Source organism: Anarhichas minor, unplaced genomic scaffold, assembly GCF_050575085.1.
Source record: "Anarhichas minor isolate MPS153535 unplaced genomic scaffold, ASM5057508v1 ptg000010l, whole genome shotgun sequence".
Taxonomy (NCBI): Eukaryota; Metazoa; Chordata; class Actinopteri; order Perciformes; family Anarhichadidae; genus Anarhichas; species Anarhichas minor.
This window is the reverse complement of record NW_027466456.1, coordinates 16,191,766-16,209,190: the sequence shown is the minus strand read 5'-3', so window position 1 is coordinate 16,209,190 and position 17,425 is coordinate 16,191,766. Positions and strand designations below refer to the sequence as shown.

At 42.1% G+C, this 17,425-nt stretch overlaps 3 protein-coding genes across 19 annotated transcripts in view; 2 read left to right on the top strand and 1 right to left on the bottom strand.

Moving 5' to 3' along the window:
* LOC142946832 (glypican-5-like) overlaps positions 1–1,205 on the bottom strand; it is a 44,741-nt gene extending 43,536 nt beyond the window's left edge. For 2 of the 12 annotated variants that reach the window (XM_076088399.1, XM_076088401.1), the window contains exon 1: positions 37–1,205. The gene's annotated coding sequence lies outside the window, so the exon portion shown is untranslated. The remainder of the gene's footprint in view (positions 1–36) is intronic. The other 10 variants (XM_076088406.1, XM_076088409.1, XM_076088403.1 and 7 more) reach the window with 10 other exon arrangements.
* LOC142946831 (WD repeat-containing protein on Y chromosome-like) lies at positions 454–4,311 on the top strand. Its single transcript, XM_076088397.1, has one exon. The coding sequence runs from the start codon at positions 1,425–1,427 to the stop codon at positions 4,233–4,235; it is 2,811 nt and encodes a 936-aa protein (XP_075944512.1). The 5' UTR covers positions 454–1,424; the 3' UTR covers positions 4,236–4,311.
* A 5,166-nt stretch (positions 4,312–9,477) lies between these two features.
* Positions 9,478–14,927, top strand: nasp (nuclear autoantigenic sperm protein (histone-binding)). Of its 6 annotated transcripts, none has more exons than XM_076088391.1 (15): positions 9,478–9,650; positions 10,067–10,111; positions 10,223–10,336; positions 10,597–10,677; positions 10,792–10,898; positions 11,216–11,554; positions 11,813–11,853; positions 11,931–12,001; positions 12,185–12,258; positions 12,601–12,789; positions 12,915–13,066; positions 13,264–13,353; positions 13,442–13,516; positions 13,996–14,115; positions 14,581–14,927. In XM_076088391.1, the coding sequence occupies exons 1-15, from the start codon at positions 9,613–9,615 to the stop codon at positions 14,842–14,844; spliced, it is 1,800 nt and encodes a 599-aa protein (XP_075944506.1). In that variant the 5' UTR covers positions 9,478–9,612; the 3' UTR covers positions 14,845–14,927. The 6 variants fall into 6 exon arrangements, with proteins under 6 accessions (XP_075944506.1, XP_075944511.1, XP_075944508.1 ...); XM_076088394.1 differs by having other exon boundaries at positions 9,482–9,650; positions 14,729–14,927; XM_076088392.1 differs by lacking the exon at positions 9,478–9,650 and adding an exon at positions 9,762–9,856.
* Positions 14,928–17,425: the final 2,498 nt, after the last annotated feature.

Sequence of the window (17,425 nt, the reverse complement as noted above, 5' to 3'; positions counted from 1 at the left end):
GAACGACGATTACTTATCGTATTGAATTATTGTTACCTTTGGTGCAGCACTCTTTGGACGGTTTCTGCGTCAGGAATCCAAAAACCTAGCACTCGCCCTTTCCTCACTGTTGGACATTGAACTGGTTTCTCAACCTTAAGTTGTTCAGTTGACCTCCCAGCGATGGCGTCGCCCAGTTTATAGTTTTAGGGATTTTGCTGAGGACAAGTATATAAGAGCTACAGGAAACTGAAAAAGCATACAGATAATCAATGACTGCACTACTAAGGGAAATGCAAGTAACTGTTTCTAACACACGCTTCTCCATAACATGGCAAATTTAAGATATGACATTGCAACTACAATTTGTGTTGCTTGTGTAAGCTATTATGTTGAGTATGTTAAGAAGCAGGGTTCCTGTATATGTGTTGTGTGCTTTTATTGTGAAGGAGGAGACGGAAGGAGAGAGAGAGAAAGAGGTGGGTGAGAAGAAATAAAGTGGCGGCCATTCTGAGTGCCGAATACGGAGCCCCGTGTTTGTGATGTTATTATTATCCTAAAGTATAGGCACAACGTAAACCCTCGGCTACACTTGTCTTAGTCTAACACAAACAGTAGAAATTGTAACGTTAGTCGCAGTGTTTGATCTTACTTTCTGCTTGTTATCTGCAGACCTGTGTTTTAGAAATGGACAGTTGCAGTCATTTCCATGTACATACACCGTATACAAAAGCAAAAGCAATGACATCTACATTTAACGCTACACACCTTCTCACATGTGACAGCATCGGGCACTCTTCCGATGTGCAGGACATTTTTATCTCGCATCTAGTAACGTAAAGTAAACAACCGTAACGTGTAACGTATAGAGAGGCACCGCGGCGTGGATTGGCTGTTGCAGTGTAGCTACCTCACGTTGATTCACAGGACAGTAAAAGAAAAGCCACTCACCCTGGCGAAAACCAAACGACCGCTCTTGTAAAAGCACCTTACAGCCGAGGTCGTGCACACAACGGCTGACAAAAGAGTTGTATGCCTCAATACTTTGAATGCTTTCATTTGTTTTCTTGAGTAGAAGGATGTCTGGAGGACAATAGTTGCTTAACGTTATATCCACCGCCTCGATAGCAGGAAAGTCTTTCAATTTAGTTGAAAAATCCCCTTCGTAACATGGGGACGAGTTCCATCATGTTGTGACTTAAACCGTAACACCGGTGTTGTAAGCGCATGCGCATGGCACTGTGCGTTGGCACTCCGTGACGTCATCGGAACACTTCAGGCTTTGATGTTCTTCTGGCTTTGATGTTCTTCTGGCTTTGATGTTCTTCTGGCTTTGATATTTCACATATAATAACTCTGAGGACTTCATTCAGGACCTCATTTCATTAGATTTCTCTCCACTTATAGAACTGGTTAATAAGTATTTTAATCATATCGAAGAAATAATGGAAAGACAGCATCTACATGATGTGGTGTTAGAAACACAAATATTTACTGCTGCACAGATTCCTGAAATCATAGAGCTATTTAAGCAGGCTGATCTTGATGGAGGTGGAGGACTTGACATAGAGGAATTTTGTCAAGGGCTGAATGATGTCTTCGGTACAGACAGAACAGAAGAACTCACTGACTTGTTCCATAAGATTGACACAAACTGTGAAGGAACTGTGGACCTTGGTAAGTTGATGGATTACCTGGTTTGTAAGAAAGAGGTTTCAACAGGCTTCGATGATATCTTTCCCAAAGATATCAAAATGACATCTTTGCCTCGAGGTACAGCGATTGTTGAAATGATATTCTGTCCTGATGAAGAAGAAGAAGAAGAAGAACCTGGATGTAAATCTGCTGTTCAAACAAGATCCATCAGGACTTACCAGCGAGGTCAATACATGTCCATCAGCTCGGGTGGTATTTTCACCTACATGTCTGACAGATTTGACACTCCATGCCAATTTGAAGTCAAAAGAAAAGAACAGGGGCTTCAATACTCGCATAGTAACAAAATGCACATAACTGGCATGGCATACATCAAAGAACTCAAAGAGGTGGCTATCTCCACTTCTAAAAGGGAAATAATGTTCTATTCTTGCATAGAAACTTTCTTCACAGCCAGTCACAGTTTATTTGTAAAGGACGACACAGTGAGTGCCATAAACTACGGGTCCAAGGACACTACAGGAGTGCTATCATTTGGGGATGTAAAAGGTTATTTGTATGTGTTGATCTCCTACAACGTACAGAAAAATGGCCTCTTCGGCGAAAGAACATCAGACAATGAATTCTGTCAGCGGTCTTCTCAACATTTTTGTGTTTCAACGCTGTTAAAAGAACGCTCTAAAGACTTTCGATGTGTTAAAATCCACATCTTCGAAGACATCTGCAATCAGATCAAATACTTTCCAAATATTAATTCATTGGCCATCTGCGGTAGATCATCCGAGACGATGGTCGTTGTTTGCGTTCCCGAGAAAGAGAAAGCTAACTTCCCAAAAACCGTCTATAGGAGCCCTTCATATAAGGGGTTTTTCACCTGTGTTGAATACTCCCCTTTGACTGGGAATCTGGTGACGGGTGGTACAGATGGCTTACTGCGTCAGTGGCATCTCCACAATACAATGTCATGCAAACAGTCAATGGCAGGACACGTCAAAGGACACGTCAAACCCATCACCCACATTACCCTAAATCACAAAGATAATGTTTTCGTCACTTTATCTAAGGACAAGAATGTTCGTGTGTGGTGCGAAAATATGCTGCCTTTGCAAAGCTTCCAGGTTCAAGGCATGGAAAATGGCTCCATCACCAGTATGTGTTATAACACATACAACAATGAGTTAGTCCTGGCTAACATCAAAATAGGATCCTATCTTGGAAGAGGAACAGATGTTTTTCAAAATGCAATAACATCCCATGACAAGCCCCTGTGCTGTGCTCTCTATAACATACTTTACAACCAGGTCGTCTCTGTTTGCCAAGATGGTGTGGTGACCGTGTGGGACGTCTCAACAGGACAGGTCGCCTCAAAGTTCAAGGTAACTCCAGATAAGCATGTGGGGCACACTACCATTGCATTTGATGAAACGCAGCGCAAACTAATCACAGTTTCTCAGGATAGGAAATTGAAATTCTGGAACTTTAACAGCGGATCATTACTTTCCGTTCTTCCCGTTACCTTGCCAAAGAAGTTGACAGGTATTGTCTGCTTGAAAAATAGGGTGTATGTGTCGGGAGGGAACTCCAACATCATTTATGACCTGGATATGGAGGGCTTCGACGACAGGTGTTTTAGCCACCATTATTTAAAGGACATTTCCTCAATGGGTATTCATGAAAAAACACTGATTACTGCCTCCAGCAATGGAAATATTGTTATCTGGGATAATGACCACGGCAAGGCTCTCCGCTGGATGAATGACAGTAAGAGCCCTCGAACATTCAGTGTAGACAGAAGACCTGATGGGAGTCGACCTGATGAAAATAATCCCCAAAAATCTCAGACTGGAAACAAGAAAGACAATCTTGTTGTGTGTCTGAAGAAAAGGAAGGTCAAAAATGACACAGCCACACTGCTGACTTCTTCAGATGGCTACATATGTGCCTGGTCTGTGAGCATCAACGGAGGTTTGATAGGAAAGTTCAGGGCAGTAGATAAGGAAGGTGCCGTCATTAACACCATGTCGACTGACCTCGAAGAACAGATATTAATGACTTGGGATAGTACTGGCAAGTTTTGTCAGTGGGACATTGCAAGTTTTGGGTTCAGAAAACAGGCAAAGGAAGAGCCATTTGAGGATAGAAATGGGTGGCACGTGTCATTGGCTCAACCTCCTGTATTGGGCTCCTGGCAATGTCACCTTACAGAGGTGGTGAGTGTTCAGTGTGACCATAGTTGTAAGAAGGTCATTACTGCGGGCTTGGACCGCTACCTCCACCTTTGGCACAACACAGGCTCCCACATAGGCGTCTTTGGGAAAGACAAATGGATTGATTCAGATCTCAGCTTTGAGAAGAATGCTGACCAGGAGGAGGCAGCAGGATCAGCCACAACATTGATGAAAAACGATGAAAAGACAATCGTCCAAAAGTTATTACTGTGCCCATCACCAATACCAAGTTTTAAAAATATCTATGACAAAATTGACAAGATATGCAAAGAACTCAAAGACACACCATGTCCACCAAAAACCTTGCCAGGCAAGCAGGAGTTGAAGCAAACATCAGAGCATGTACGCTTTCCACCCATCCGTGATCCGTGACCCAGCTCAAGCTACAGCCACCTCAGACCCCGCTCATCAGAGGTGTCGCAAGCAGCGGAAGACATCACAAGACGAGAGCCCCTCGCCATCTGCAACAAGTAACACCATTTTAAAACACGTGATGTGATTCAAATATAGATTGTTGCCGGTTTTTCTCCGGGTATTCCGGTTATCCCCACAATAATAATATTAATATTAAACAACAAAAAAAATTTACATTTTGAAATTTAAAAATGTAAAAACATCTGCAACAAGCAAAACCATTTTGAAACACGTGATGTGATTCAAATATGGACTGTTGCCGTTTTTTCTCTGGGTACTCCGGTTATTCCCGCAATAATAATATTAATATTTAAAAAAATTACATTTTGAAATTTTTAAATGTAAAAACAAATCTGCAACAAGCAAAACCATTTTAAAACACGTGATGTGATTCAAATATGGACTGTTGCCGTTTTTTCTCCGGGTACTCCGGTTATTCACGCAATAATAATATTAATATCAAACAACAAAAAAAATTTACATTTTGAAATTTAAAAATGTAAAAACATCTGCAACAAGCAAAACCATTTTGAAACACGTGATGTGATTCAAATATGGACTGTTGCCGTTTTTTCTCTGGATACTCCGGTTATTCCCGCAATAATAATATTAATATTTTAAAAAATTACATTTTGAAATTTTGAAATTTTGAAATGTAAAAACAAATCTGCAACAAGCAAAACCATTTTAAAACACGTGATGTGATTCAAATATGGACTGTTGCCGTTTTTTCTCCGGGTACTCCGGTTATTCACGCAATAATAATATTAATATTAAACAACAAAAAAAATTTACATTTAGAAATTTTAAAATGTAAAAACAAAAAATAAAAAGTAACCAAGATGAAGCAAACATCAAACAGACATTAAACCGCACTAGGTCCAAATCAGACAGTATGCTCAAGATTCGTCAGGGAGACACGTTCAAAGACAGCGTCCTCACACCATGTCCACCAAACACCTTGCCAGGCAAGCAGGAGACAAAGCAAACATCAGAGCATGTACGCTTTCCACCCATCCTTGATAGGGTTCAGGTCACACATCATCAGACCCAGTTCAAGCCTCAACTGCCTCAGACCCCGCGCATCAGAGGTGGCGCTGACCTTACACATTCTGCAACAAGCAACACCATTTTAAAACACGTGATGTGATTCAAATATGGACTGTTGCCATTTTTTCGCCGGGTACTCCGGTTCTTCCCACAATAATAATACAAATATTACACAATAAAAAATGTTTACATTTAAAAATAATAACAATCTGTATGACTTCATAACTAATATGACCTTGCTTGGTATTCCTCAAATTGGCATGAACAAAGCTCTTTGGGTCAATATCACTTCACCATACTTTAACGTGTAAAATGATTATACACCTAAACAGGGCAGGACACTTGGGACTTTAATGCACTGAATGGGCATTTTTAATAGCCATCAGGATTTTCATGAAAGTACAGTTTAAATTGTTTTCCTTTTTTAAAGATGGTTTCAGATTTTATAATGGGTGTGTATAGGATGAAATGAAAAGTGAGAGTGGGTGACAACACAGCGAAGAGTCGAGAAGCTGCAAACTCTTCTTCAACTTTTTCAAAAACTTGCTCTGACTCCCACAATTTTCACTCTTTATACATTACTTGGGTAACATGTTATAACACAGCCCGCGCCTTATAGTGTAATTTACTGTAATTTCCCGTGTAAGTCCTCTGATCTTACGGTGTAAGATCATCATTTCAATCATTAGGCTACAGATAAAGTACTTACTGCTTCCAAGTAGGCTACTTAAATGTAGGTACAGAGGAACAAGATAATAACAATTAGCAATGTTAGAAGAAAGGAGAAATTAGTTCTACTGTAAGTGTTTTAATAAATACTGGGTACCTAGGGTTACAGTTATGATTATTTTCCTGCTCAGTGCGTCTGTGAGGGCGTCATACTGGTGACATCATTACGACGTTGACCTGTGAATGTGAACTGTACGCCATGCGGTTTGAGGTATTGATACAATCAATATAAAAGCATTGTAATTTAAAGTTTCATTTTGATTTATAATCTTTTATTTAAACTTGTATGAATTTGTCATTTTTGACATTAAATCACACTAAGTTTACAATAGGCCTCGTTTAGGACAGCAACCTACAGTTATTTTAAATTTTGGATAATTGATTATATTTTTGACAAATTCTGTAGTCTGTATAATATCGGGAATTTATTTGCTTTGTCCAACCACAGGTCCAAAATCTAAAAGGTACATATTTAGAAAAGCAAAAATCCTCACATTTGACAAGCCTTAACCAGAGAATGGATGGCACATTTACTTGATAAATGAACGTAAAATCTTGAATAATTTGTTGATTTCATTGACTAAAAAAATCAAGGTACAAAGGTACAAAGGCTATGACGCTCCAGCTGTACCAAGGTGGCAACCTCCGGTTCTGCTGAGTGAAGCCAAAGTGTCTTAAAACTTCTCTTTACTGACCAGCAGGAAGCTAACTCGTGATCATCTCGAAATATGGATGTCAGCAACTAAAATAACATAGAAATGTTAAGTAGGCCTATGTTAAAGCATTGGTGGAAAATGTATTATATTTTGTATTATTAATCTTCAAAGTAACTAAAGATATCAAAAAATGTAGAGGATTAAAAAATACAATTTTACTTCTAAGGTGAAGTGGACTAGAAGTATAAAGTAGCATAAAATGTAAATACACAAGTAAAGAACAAGTACTTAAAAATTGTACTTGGGATGCTTCGTCATTAACGGACAATGCATATAGTCAAAATCAGTCCAGCACAACTGCGGAGCTAAAACACGTATTCCACCACACACTAAAGAGCACGGACCATTGTGTTTCTAAATTGATGTAAAAACAAAAGCAGTTAACTTACCAGAGCTGCTGTTCACTATTTAAAGACAAAGTCCTTCCTCCTTTCTTTGTTAACAAAGAGTTTAATCTCACGGTTGTTCAGTACATCCGTGCGTTTTAGTTACAGTAACAAGTCCTTCTCGATTCATGTACGCCAGTGAAGACAGTCGAGCCTCCCCAGTTTTATTTCTTGAATACGTTTTAATGCGTTTGAGGGCTGAAAATGTCCGCTCGACAGAGGCAGCAGATATTGGCATTGTCACCGCCCAACATGTCGCGCTAGCCCACTGACCAATCACGTATGGCTAGGCCAGCTAGAAGGCTCTGACATGTCAAAGAATACGCCCAACATGTCAAACTAAAGATTTGATTGGTTGAAGACTATGACAATCAACAATATCGTCCCTATTTACTTAAACTGCACAAGGATTCACTTGTAAGTGTGTTTTTTTCACTGTTTTTTGAAGAGAGGCCCGAGGCTCTCTTCTTAGACACAGAGGTGAAATCTGATTGGATAAAAGCTCTCCTTAAAACAAGCTGCACTGGAAGCAGAGCAACCGAGGAAGACAGTAGCTGTGCAATGAGAAAATAAAGCTAATGGGAAAAATATTAAAATACATGTAGTGTATTTATGAAAAAGTATTAAATGATAAAAAAGCTATAACTTTGTGATTCTGTCTAGGCCAGCAGAGAAGGCCTTGCTGGCCCTGACGGCCCACCACTGGTTTTAGGTAGGGCTGTGCCACATCCAATCAATTTCAGCAAACATCCCAGTATGATTTAATGCAAAAGAATTAAGGTATCAAACACGCATTACTACTTTGCAGTTAGATATTTAACATTTATTCCAACACGGAAAGGAGTAAATAACACTTTGACAAACACGTCAGGACATCTTATTTTTGTCACCCTCACAGGCAATTCAGTATAATATAATAATATATATATCATATAATAATATTCAGTATAATATAAAACACACACACATATATATAATATAATAGAAGATGCTTATTTATTGAGATGCCCCAATGGACCTTGTTTGTTGGGAAACCAATAGGGAGGTAAAGATCAGGAGAAGTAAACATGAAGCGCAATTACTGATGAGTTTTCACTGTTAATCTACCATCTCAATTAAATGTTGATGCCTCCATGACCAAGTTAAGCAAATGAGACAGAGGACAACTATGTAGAAGAAAAGATGTTCACTTTGCCTCATATGGTAGCTTGACAGAGTTCTCCATGTGTGCCCTGATGTTCTCATGTTTCCTTACTTCCTCATCCCTCACTCCCTAACTGTCCGTGCTGGATCTGTCCCCGTTGTTTTAAAAAGCTAAATAATTTATTAGCATGACTGCATCCAGCTAGCCAAACCTTTTTGGTGTACAGCTACTAGAGAAGCTTCGCATGTACTGCTTCCCTTTCCCGCTAGTCTGCTGTCTGATTGTGAGGTCAGGCTGATCTGATATCAGCTCTTTCACTGTAGTTTCTCCGCCAAAGTTCTCCTCTCAAACGGGTCTTGGAGAACGCTGATTGGCTAAATTGTATGTCATTCATTCATATTGTAGCGGCAATCTTCCCTCCGTCCGATAGTCCACATTACCACTACTGTTACAGTCTGGGTTTGGCAATAAGCTTGACGCGTAATGAATCTTCGTAGGCAGTAGCTTCATTTAAAAAGGTTTACTCAACAAATTAAAGTTACAAGATACATTCTTTGCTCAACTTGTCACAGCGTTAGCACAACGGTCAAAAAACTATGTTGCTCCGCAGACTGAATAACCTCAACTGAGGGCTGTTGGCTGTGATGTAGTCAGTAATGCAACTAAAGGAGCATTTCCACATGTTTGTTACACAAATCACTTAAGACATCTTATCAAATCTCATATGGCTCTTACACATATCTTTAATCAGCAATTGGCTAAACTGCTTCATAGACCCGCCTCCTGTGGGCCATTTCTCCAGCGCCCCAGAGCTGCTGAGACATGCAGACAGGCGGAGAGGACGTGCAGGAAAAGCATATATTTTGCACAGATATCATATTTTACACATATTACTGGGTACATTCCATATTTCAAAAACACAAATATTGACAATTTGTATATATTATTATTATTTTCTGTGGCTCAAGGGGGGGCGGCGCCCGAGCGCCCTCTATGGGCCAGCCACCACTGATCAAACATAATCACTTGTGATTGTGTAGGACTTTTGTCTGCCAATCAGTGCGCAGATAATATGTTTTGTGTGTCTAAGCTTTAACACCATTCTGTTTTCGTGGGCCACTTTAACTTTTTTCCCACGGACCCTGAATGCACCACGGTACCAGCTGCGGCCCCTTTAACTCCAATCTCCCGCGTTCCAAGTTAAGCGGAAGTAGAAAGCCTTCTTTTCTCTATTTAAGCGCGCTAACAAAGACTGGAGGTACACCTGCACTCGAGGCTGTCTGTGTTGTCGCTACTATCGTCCTGTAAAAATGCCAGAGGAAACGTCCACTGCGTCAGGCTCTGGGAGGTAAGACTCTCTTGTATTTTCTCACTGCAACGTACACCGGAGAAACGCGGCTAGCTACCCTTTAGCTCGATAACGCGGCTAACGCCGACGACCTTGCGTGGTTAGTAACGTTCCAGGTTGCACGACGGTTCGGTTGTGCGTACTTGTCAATGGCATTGCCTATGCAACTAAAAGTGACGCTGAACTGTACTTGGCTGCAAACGCTGGTAACAAAGTCTACTATCCTCCTACTCTGTCGGTGGTAGCTAGCTAGCTAACAGTCGTTACAGTGCTAACAACAATAAAGTCCAGCAAAAACATCTGTACGCGTAGCCAAAATGATATCGGTCCACCTTAAAAAGTAAAGTGTTGTACTTAAGAATCAGGTCATGTTCGCTTGTGTTGTTGACTGACCTCAAGTCTTCCTTGACTCTCAGTGTGGAGGAGAGGCCATGCTCCTCCTCAGCAGCAGCAGCAGACTGGTGAGTATCCAGTTAGAAAACTGCGCTTCATATTTTGGGATTATTATTCAACGCTGGATTTCTTTTTTTTTCTTTTTTTTAAATATAAGCGTCTATTTTATTTTCCTGCAGCTCCGTTGACGTCGCGGAGGAGGCAAAGAAGCTGATTGGCACAGGGAACAGGCATCTAGTGATGGGAGATGTAGTGTCTGCTGTGAGTGTCTTCCAGGACGCCTGCAGCATGCTGTGAGTATAACTAAAGTTATATTTCACTCAATTGTGTTATTAATCTGTGGCATTCACTTGTTGTGTCTCCTGAGGCTGTGACAATGTATTCACACTTTCTTTATACTTTTCTATTCAGGCTGAGATGCACAATGACCTTTTGTTCAGCTCATAACTGCATTCCAGTATTGGGATTTTGATTATGTGACCATAGTCTGTACCTTGATCACCACCTCCTTGAACAAAAGTTGCTCCTCAACACTTGTGTGTTTATCTGCCAGGGCTGCGAAGTACGGGGACACTGCAGCAGAGTGTGGCGAGGCCTTCTTCCTGTGTGGGAAGTCCCTGCTGGAGCTGGCCAGGTTGGTGAACTTCATTGCTCACCTTTTATTAAAACCTAGTCATACACTTGAAACAAAGTTGAATCAGGCACTTTCAGTTCAGCATAATTCTTTTCCTCCGCGTGTTTTGGTTAGGATGGAGAACAGCGTCCTCGGTAATGCCCTGGAGGGAGTCCCAGAAGAATCGGAGGAAGAGGAGCAGCCCAGCAGCTCAAATATTCAGAGTGCGAACAATCTTGATGGTCAGTAAAGTGTTTATATAAAGGGTTGCCTGATTAAGGGGATGGGATCAGAAGTTATTTCAAATGGATTTTTAGACTGTTTGTGTGATGTTTCTGACTCCCTATGGGGCACATGTAAGCAGTGGTTCTAGTTTGATGGGTCATGACTGTTTTGTGCATTTATTGCAAGTTTGTCTGTTTCTGGTGTCTTCAATCATCTTAAATCCCAGCGCGGGGAGGAAGCCAAGCAACAATTTACAAATGCGGCATTAGAATAACACAAACATCGGTTCAACTATCTAATGTGAACGCATTTTCCTCATGCCACTCTGGTGCAGAAAACACTAGAGATGACCTACGGAAGCAGGTGTATGATGCGATGGCAGAGAGGGAGAATACTGAGGCAGTTGACGACGAGTTGCAGTCTGAGGATGGAAAGGGCGACACTGAGGTGAAAAAGGAAAACAGTGTGGCAGGCGAATGTGATCTGAGTGGATCAGAGGAATCTTCAAATGGGAAAGAAAATGGTTCAGTCCAGAAGGCTAACGTGAATGGAGACGAGAAGAGCCCCGTTGCTCTGGGGGAAAGTCCTACTGCGTCTCCTGTAAAAGAAGCTGCACTAGAGCCGGTAAAGGCTTCAGAAGACGAGAAATCCGAGCCAGAGTCTGAATCAGAGGGCAGTAGATCTTTGCATACAGAGCACCGTTTGTGTTGAAGGGTGGTGCACAATGTCGGTGTTTCGTGACATAAACCAGGCTACATTAATGGGTATTAAGAAAGGCAAAGGGGACACTCACTGTAGCACTCCTTCACTGCACATCAGAGAAACCTGTCTTTATTTTTTTAAGAACATTTGCCTTTAGTTGCCGCCTCAGTCACACCATAGAAACATTATTACCTAGCCCTCTGTAATTGTCCTCCTGTTGCTTCAACAGATGAAGAAGATGATGATGAGGATGAAGATGGACAGGAGAAGGTAAGGGCCTTGCATGGAAGTCTCTGACATTATTAGGAGTGGTTTTATTTTGATGTATGCCGTCCTCGTCTCATCAGGAGGAAGATGAAGTTGGGAATTTGCAGCTGGCGTGGGAGATGCTGGAGGTTGCTAAAGTAATCTACAAAAGGTAGGGACGAGATGAAGCTAATGGCACAAAGTCAAGTCACTCTGCATGAAGTGACTGATTCATACTGAACAAGTGAGTTCAGGCACTTGAGACAAATTTGAATTTCTATAAAGTTAATGAGGGTGCTGCTTGAGAATGTGAGATGATGTGCACTAAATTGTCTGTTCTTATTTATCTCCACAGGAAGGAAGGCAAAGACGACCAGCTGATGGCAGCCCAGGCATATCTGAAACTCGGAGAAGTCAGTGCTGAATCCGGTAAGGTTTAATTATATATTTGTTTTCTCTCAGACTATCTTCTGACTTAAACTCTACATTATTCTACCATGGCGTCTTGTGGTATCTGACGTTGGCCCATCAAAAAGGTTTTCTGTTAATCACCCTTCTAATACTTGATGCAAGTTTGTCCTCATTTAATGAATGTAAGCATTTGTATAAGTGTCTAATGATTTACGTTCAGTTAAAAAAACAAAAAAAACAATTCAGTGTTTAAAATGTCTCGGTCATTATCATGAAACATTTATCACTGGAGTGGCTCCCAGTGCCACTTCAGGGCAAGATAAACATGATGACATAGTTGTCACATGTTCCCTCCCCCAGGTAACTATCCCCAGGCGCTAGAAGACTTCCAGGAGTGTCTGGCCCTGCAGCTCAAGCACTTGCCTCCCCACAGTCGCCTGCTGGCTGAGACCCACTACCATGTGGCCACTACACTCTGCTACATGGATCAGTACAGCCAGGCCATCCAGCACTACAACAGCTCCATAACAGTCATCGAGGCCCGCCTGGGTACCAGTTTCCTTTCTCTGGAGCATTTTTCATAGCTGCCGCTTTGTTGTGCACTTAACCTCTTTTGTCATAAGTGCCGTTTCATTTTTAAATTGGCATAAATGACAGTCATTGTCTGTGTACAGCCATGTTGCAGGAGGCGATTGGGGCTGCGGAAGAGAAGAATGAGATGGAAGAGCTGAAGCAGCTTCTTCCTGACATCAGGGAGAAGGTTGAGGATGCCAAGGAAAGCCAGAGAACAGCTGGCGCTGCCTCCCAGGCCATCCAGCAGACACTAGTGAGTACACCGGACAAACGAGATGTAACTCGATCCAGAGCTACAACTAGTTTAACATTTAAAGAGCATTTTTGTAAGTCTTGGCGGTAAATGTTTCCGTGTCACAAATCCACCTTGAGCTTATTGTAGCGCAGCATAGAAGCCACACAAGCTTAAAAACATCATCTGCTCCTGGGTAACCAACCATCCTCTTGCAGGGCGGAGCCTCAACCTCCTCGGCCTCCTCAGCATTCCTATGTGAAAATGGCGGCCCTTCTTCATCTTCAGCATTTGCCTCAGCCAGCCAGGTAAGCACATTGTATTAGTGCATCTTAAAACCATTCATACCCAGTTTATTGTTATCCATGACTTACAAACATAACTTTTCTATTTCAGATCCCAGTTAAGTCGTGTGGCGGTGCCTCTCCTTCCAAAGCGGTCTCCAACATCTCCCATCTCGTCAGGAAAAAGGTGACGCCCACTAATCGCCGTGTGTGTTTTATCCTCTTAATTGCTGCCAATTTCACACTAGTGAAGGCTCAGAGGCCCAACATGACCATTCCACCTACGGAAACGCAACAATTTAATAATCCCTAACGGCATACTCCATACTTTATTTATAATCCTCTGTATGTTGGAACTGGTTGTGTACTTTATGTTGCAAGGTCCATGTGCTTGCCTGCTTTGGTTATGGCTTGTCTGTTAATCTTTAGCTTGTGTTGTGGCTTTTGGTTACCTTATTGTAGTTGTGGCATGCGTGTGTAGGTGGTTGCATTGGGTCGATCTGCTTTATCAGATTTGTGTGCATGCTTGACTAAAACTGACCGTGACGTCTCCCCATTCCCCTCTTCTGAATGTCAACATGTTTTTTGTTAAAGGTTGTTGTATTGGATACAGTCGTGCACAGACGCGTTCCTCTCCTTTTTGACTGGTTTTATGTTTCTACACAGAGGAAACCGGAGGAGAGCCCAGTAAAGGACACTGATGCTAAACAAGCGAAACAGGAAGCCACAGTTAATGGCGCTGACTCTAGTGCCAGCAATGGAGTCCAGGAGGGAAAATCACAGGAGGCGAGTGATAGGCTCATGTCTTGTGAACTGCTGCGTTTCTAAGACGGCAAAGAGAGACTGCCCTGCTTAGATGGGAGGAGATGGCCAGATGTGCAGTAGTGGCTACTTGCATACGGTTCTTGTTGGAGGTCCGGTCTCAAGTTTGGCTCTGGTTGTTTTTCAGCACATGCAAGTCATCTGAAAAAGCCTACAATGAAGTTGGGAGGAGTCCTGTGTAATTTGGCGCTTTGCAGGTCTCGGCAGAAGAGCTGAAAATGATCAGGCTTTAATTTTTCTTTTTTTTTTCTTCCAAAAATCACTTCCTCAAATGAATTTGAACTGGCTTTTATCTGTATACAAGCAAACCCAAATACTGTTCACAGAGCATTTGTAACTAGATCTGCAGCATTGGCTCTCACTGCTGTTACTAAAGGTGAACTGGTCTTTCTGCAGTATGTAACTGGAAGTGTTTTTAATTTCTAGTAGAAAACAACCTGCAGTGGTGAGAGCTCTTCACAAGAGCCATGCAGGACAAACCAGCCATCGTGTTCTCTTGAGATGATGGGCGCAGCGCTGAATCCTTGTTTGTCATTGTTAAGTGTTTGTTTGTGTTTTTCTTGCTTGTTTCTTGTAGCCGGCCTCTGGCGGGTCTTCAGCGTGACCATCCTCGTCGCTTTCCCGATCTTCGAAACCAGTACAGGATGCCTGTCCAGCCCAACCGCCCTTCAACACTTTACTTTTTGTAAATAAGATCATTTTCATAGAGTTTTGTCTGTCCAGTTTTGTATACTTGTAGTAAAAAAATTAATAAATAAAAAGAATTGCAAATGCAAGTTTGTATCACTGAATTCTTTTCATTTCTGTCAGTTTTTCCAATTTAGAAGGATTGACGCATGCACTGTGATAGTTGGGCTCCCACACTGAAAAAGGACTCCTTTTATTCACACCTCTGAATATCTTTAAGTGTTTAAATACCAAGCAATTTGTAGATAAAGTCATGTTAATTAGTTGTAGCTAAATGTGTCATTAACGTCATCCTTGTGCTATTGTCCAGCAATGTGCTGCTACACGTGTGTCTTTCATAACTAGGCTTCTACTGTAGACAGTTGCATATTTTGACTGCAACAAAAAGTAAATGCGGGGTGAGGAGCCTTCATTCAAACTGCCACAACAGTGCACACGTTGCATCCTGATTGTGGAGATGTCTTCTGCATGGCATTCCTGTCCTGGTCAACAAACAGCACCACAGTAAAGTCGTTTTTTATTTTTAATTTTTTTTTAAAGTTAGAATGGGAGATATTATGCTTCAAACCTGGCAATGAACACATTTTTTTTTTTTTTCCCTCTAAGGCCATGTTCAGCACCGTGCCACAGCTGGATATGTATAGTGACTGGTGCTGGTCGGGTCAGGCTTTGCCAGAGTCTGAACGTCTCCGTCTTGTCCGTTGACCAAACGTACACACAGCTCCATGTTGCCCACCTTAAGTTTACAGAAACGGTCGGTTGTGTAATTGACTTCCTTGCTTCATCCTCTACCAAAAAAGGACATCAGCCTGAAATGGGACACCTGATAAGGTCTTAACTTAATCCTTTGATGTAGCATCTACTGCGTACCGGCGTCTGTCTTTCTACCTGGGGTACTGAGTTGAGCTGGGCCAGGCGGATCTAACTGGCAGATTGCACACTGTCGCCCTCCAGTGGCCACTACGGAGCTGTTTGTGGAGAGAAAATAATAAAATTTTACAATAAAGCAGAGTATTTTGTAATGGTTCAATGGGACATAATTGCACACTATGCAAACATATCGGTGCCAGATGGCGCAAGTAATGTATTAATTATCCCTGCAGGTGCAGTGGTTTGAGCATTTGATCTTGAATGAAGTGGAAGTTCAGTGATGTTTCCATTTTGACCCACAGCCTTTATACACTGTTTTTTTTGATTTAACAAAAGGAACAACATTAATTGAGGCGAAACTGTGTGAACTCTCTTTACGGTATCAGCTGTTCACTTTTCTACCTGGTTGTATTTGTCAAAGTGATCCATGCGTGTCCAGCCGCAGGACGCCAGTCTGAAGATCTGCTGGCTGGGAACATCCAGATGTCTTGCTGCCTGAACCTCCAGCACTAGAGGGAGGGAGGGTGACGGCAGGATCCTGCAGGGGAAAAGGGTTCACGAGCACTTTGAGTTGTTTGTGTGCTAATGAGGGCCGACTGATTGATTCTTCTTAGGAAAATGAACCCTAATTGAACGTTTCTACACCTTGAAATAGCTGTGTACTCATTTCATACTATGATGGGTTGTGACAAAAACATTCACTTGCTCATTTTCTTTATGGGGTTGAGTTTATAGGCCACTATAGATACCCCTTTACAGGAGGCATGCATGAGCGTTCGGGTAGAGTTGTCTCATGTTTGGTTGCTTATATGGTCAATTATAACACACAGAACAGATCTTTTGCAGTTTTTTTTTTTGCTTATTTGCCAATCCCAGTTTTGGAGAGTTTGTCCGCAGATGTTTTAAGTGACCGCACTGCTCTATATATTAGTCAACTCAGCTTTTCTTCTCTAGATATCTCTTCTACCTGGGCACACGCTGTTTGACCGACAGGAGGGCGTAGTTTCTAGGGGTGAGGCTGTGGGTGTTGGGCAGGGACACTCCCGACAGGCACTGGACAGGTGGAAGGGGAGTTGGCGGTCCCACCTCCTGACCTGAGTAGAAAGCTGCCACCATGCACAGCGCCCTCTGATAGACATCAACTCTCAGCATCAGGTCGTAGAAAACCACGAAACCAGCTCTGAAACGCCAGGCGACTCCATTTCATTTCAAGAAAGGTACTAAAACGGTGACGGAGCAGTAGATGATTTAACATGATAAACAGTCACTTTATTAGTACTTAGATCTCACAATGGGCTATTTGAGAGGTTTTGATGATACAAATCGATTCCAATTCGATACGCTGTGGTGAATTAAACTGACGCAGGGTCGTAGGGGGCGGGACCCAGAGAGTATCTTCCTGGTGGAGAGGAGAGAGATCTCGCCTGGAGCTGAGGGACACATGTAGAGGTACAGTATCTGGATCAATGTCACAGACAAAAAAATGTAAATTACCTGAGTGACTACAACTGTAAATTATCTACCAGTGAAAGAGGTGCATGGATGTGAGTCTGGGGTTGGAGTTGCGGAGGAGGAGGCGGTTTCCTGTGCCTGGGAGCCTCTTTGCTTCTCTCCATCTCTGCCTGTAAACTGGCAATCTGCAGGAGGTTCTCCCTCTGAATCAGCTCAAGCTCAGGAGACCACCACCCTGATTGTGTTTGTGGTACACAGCACAACG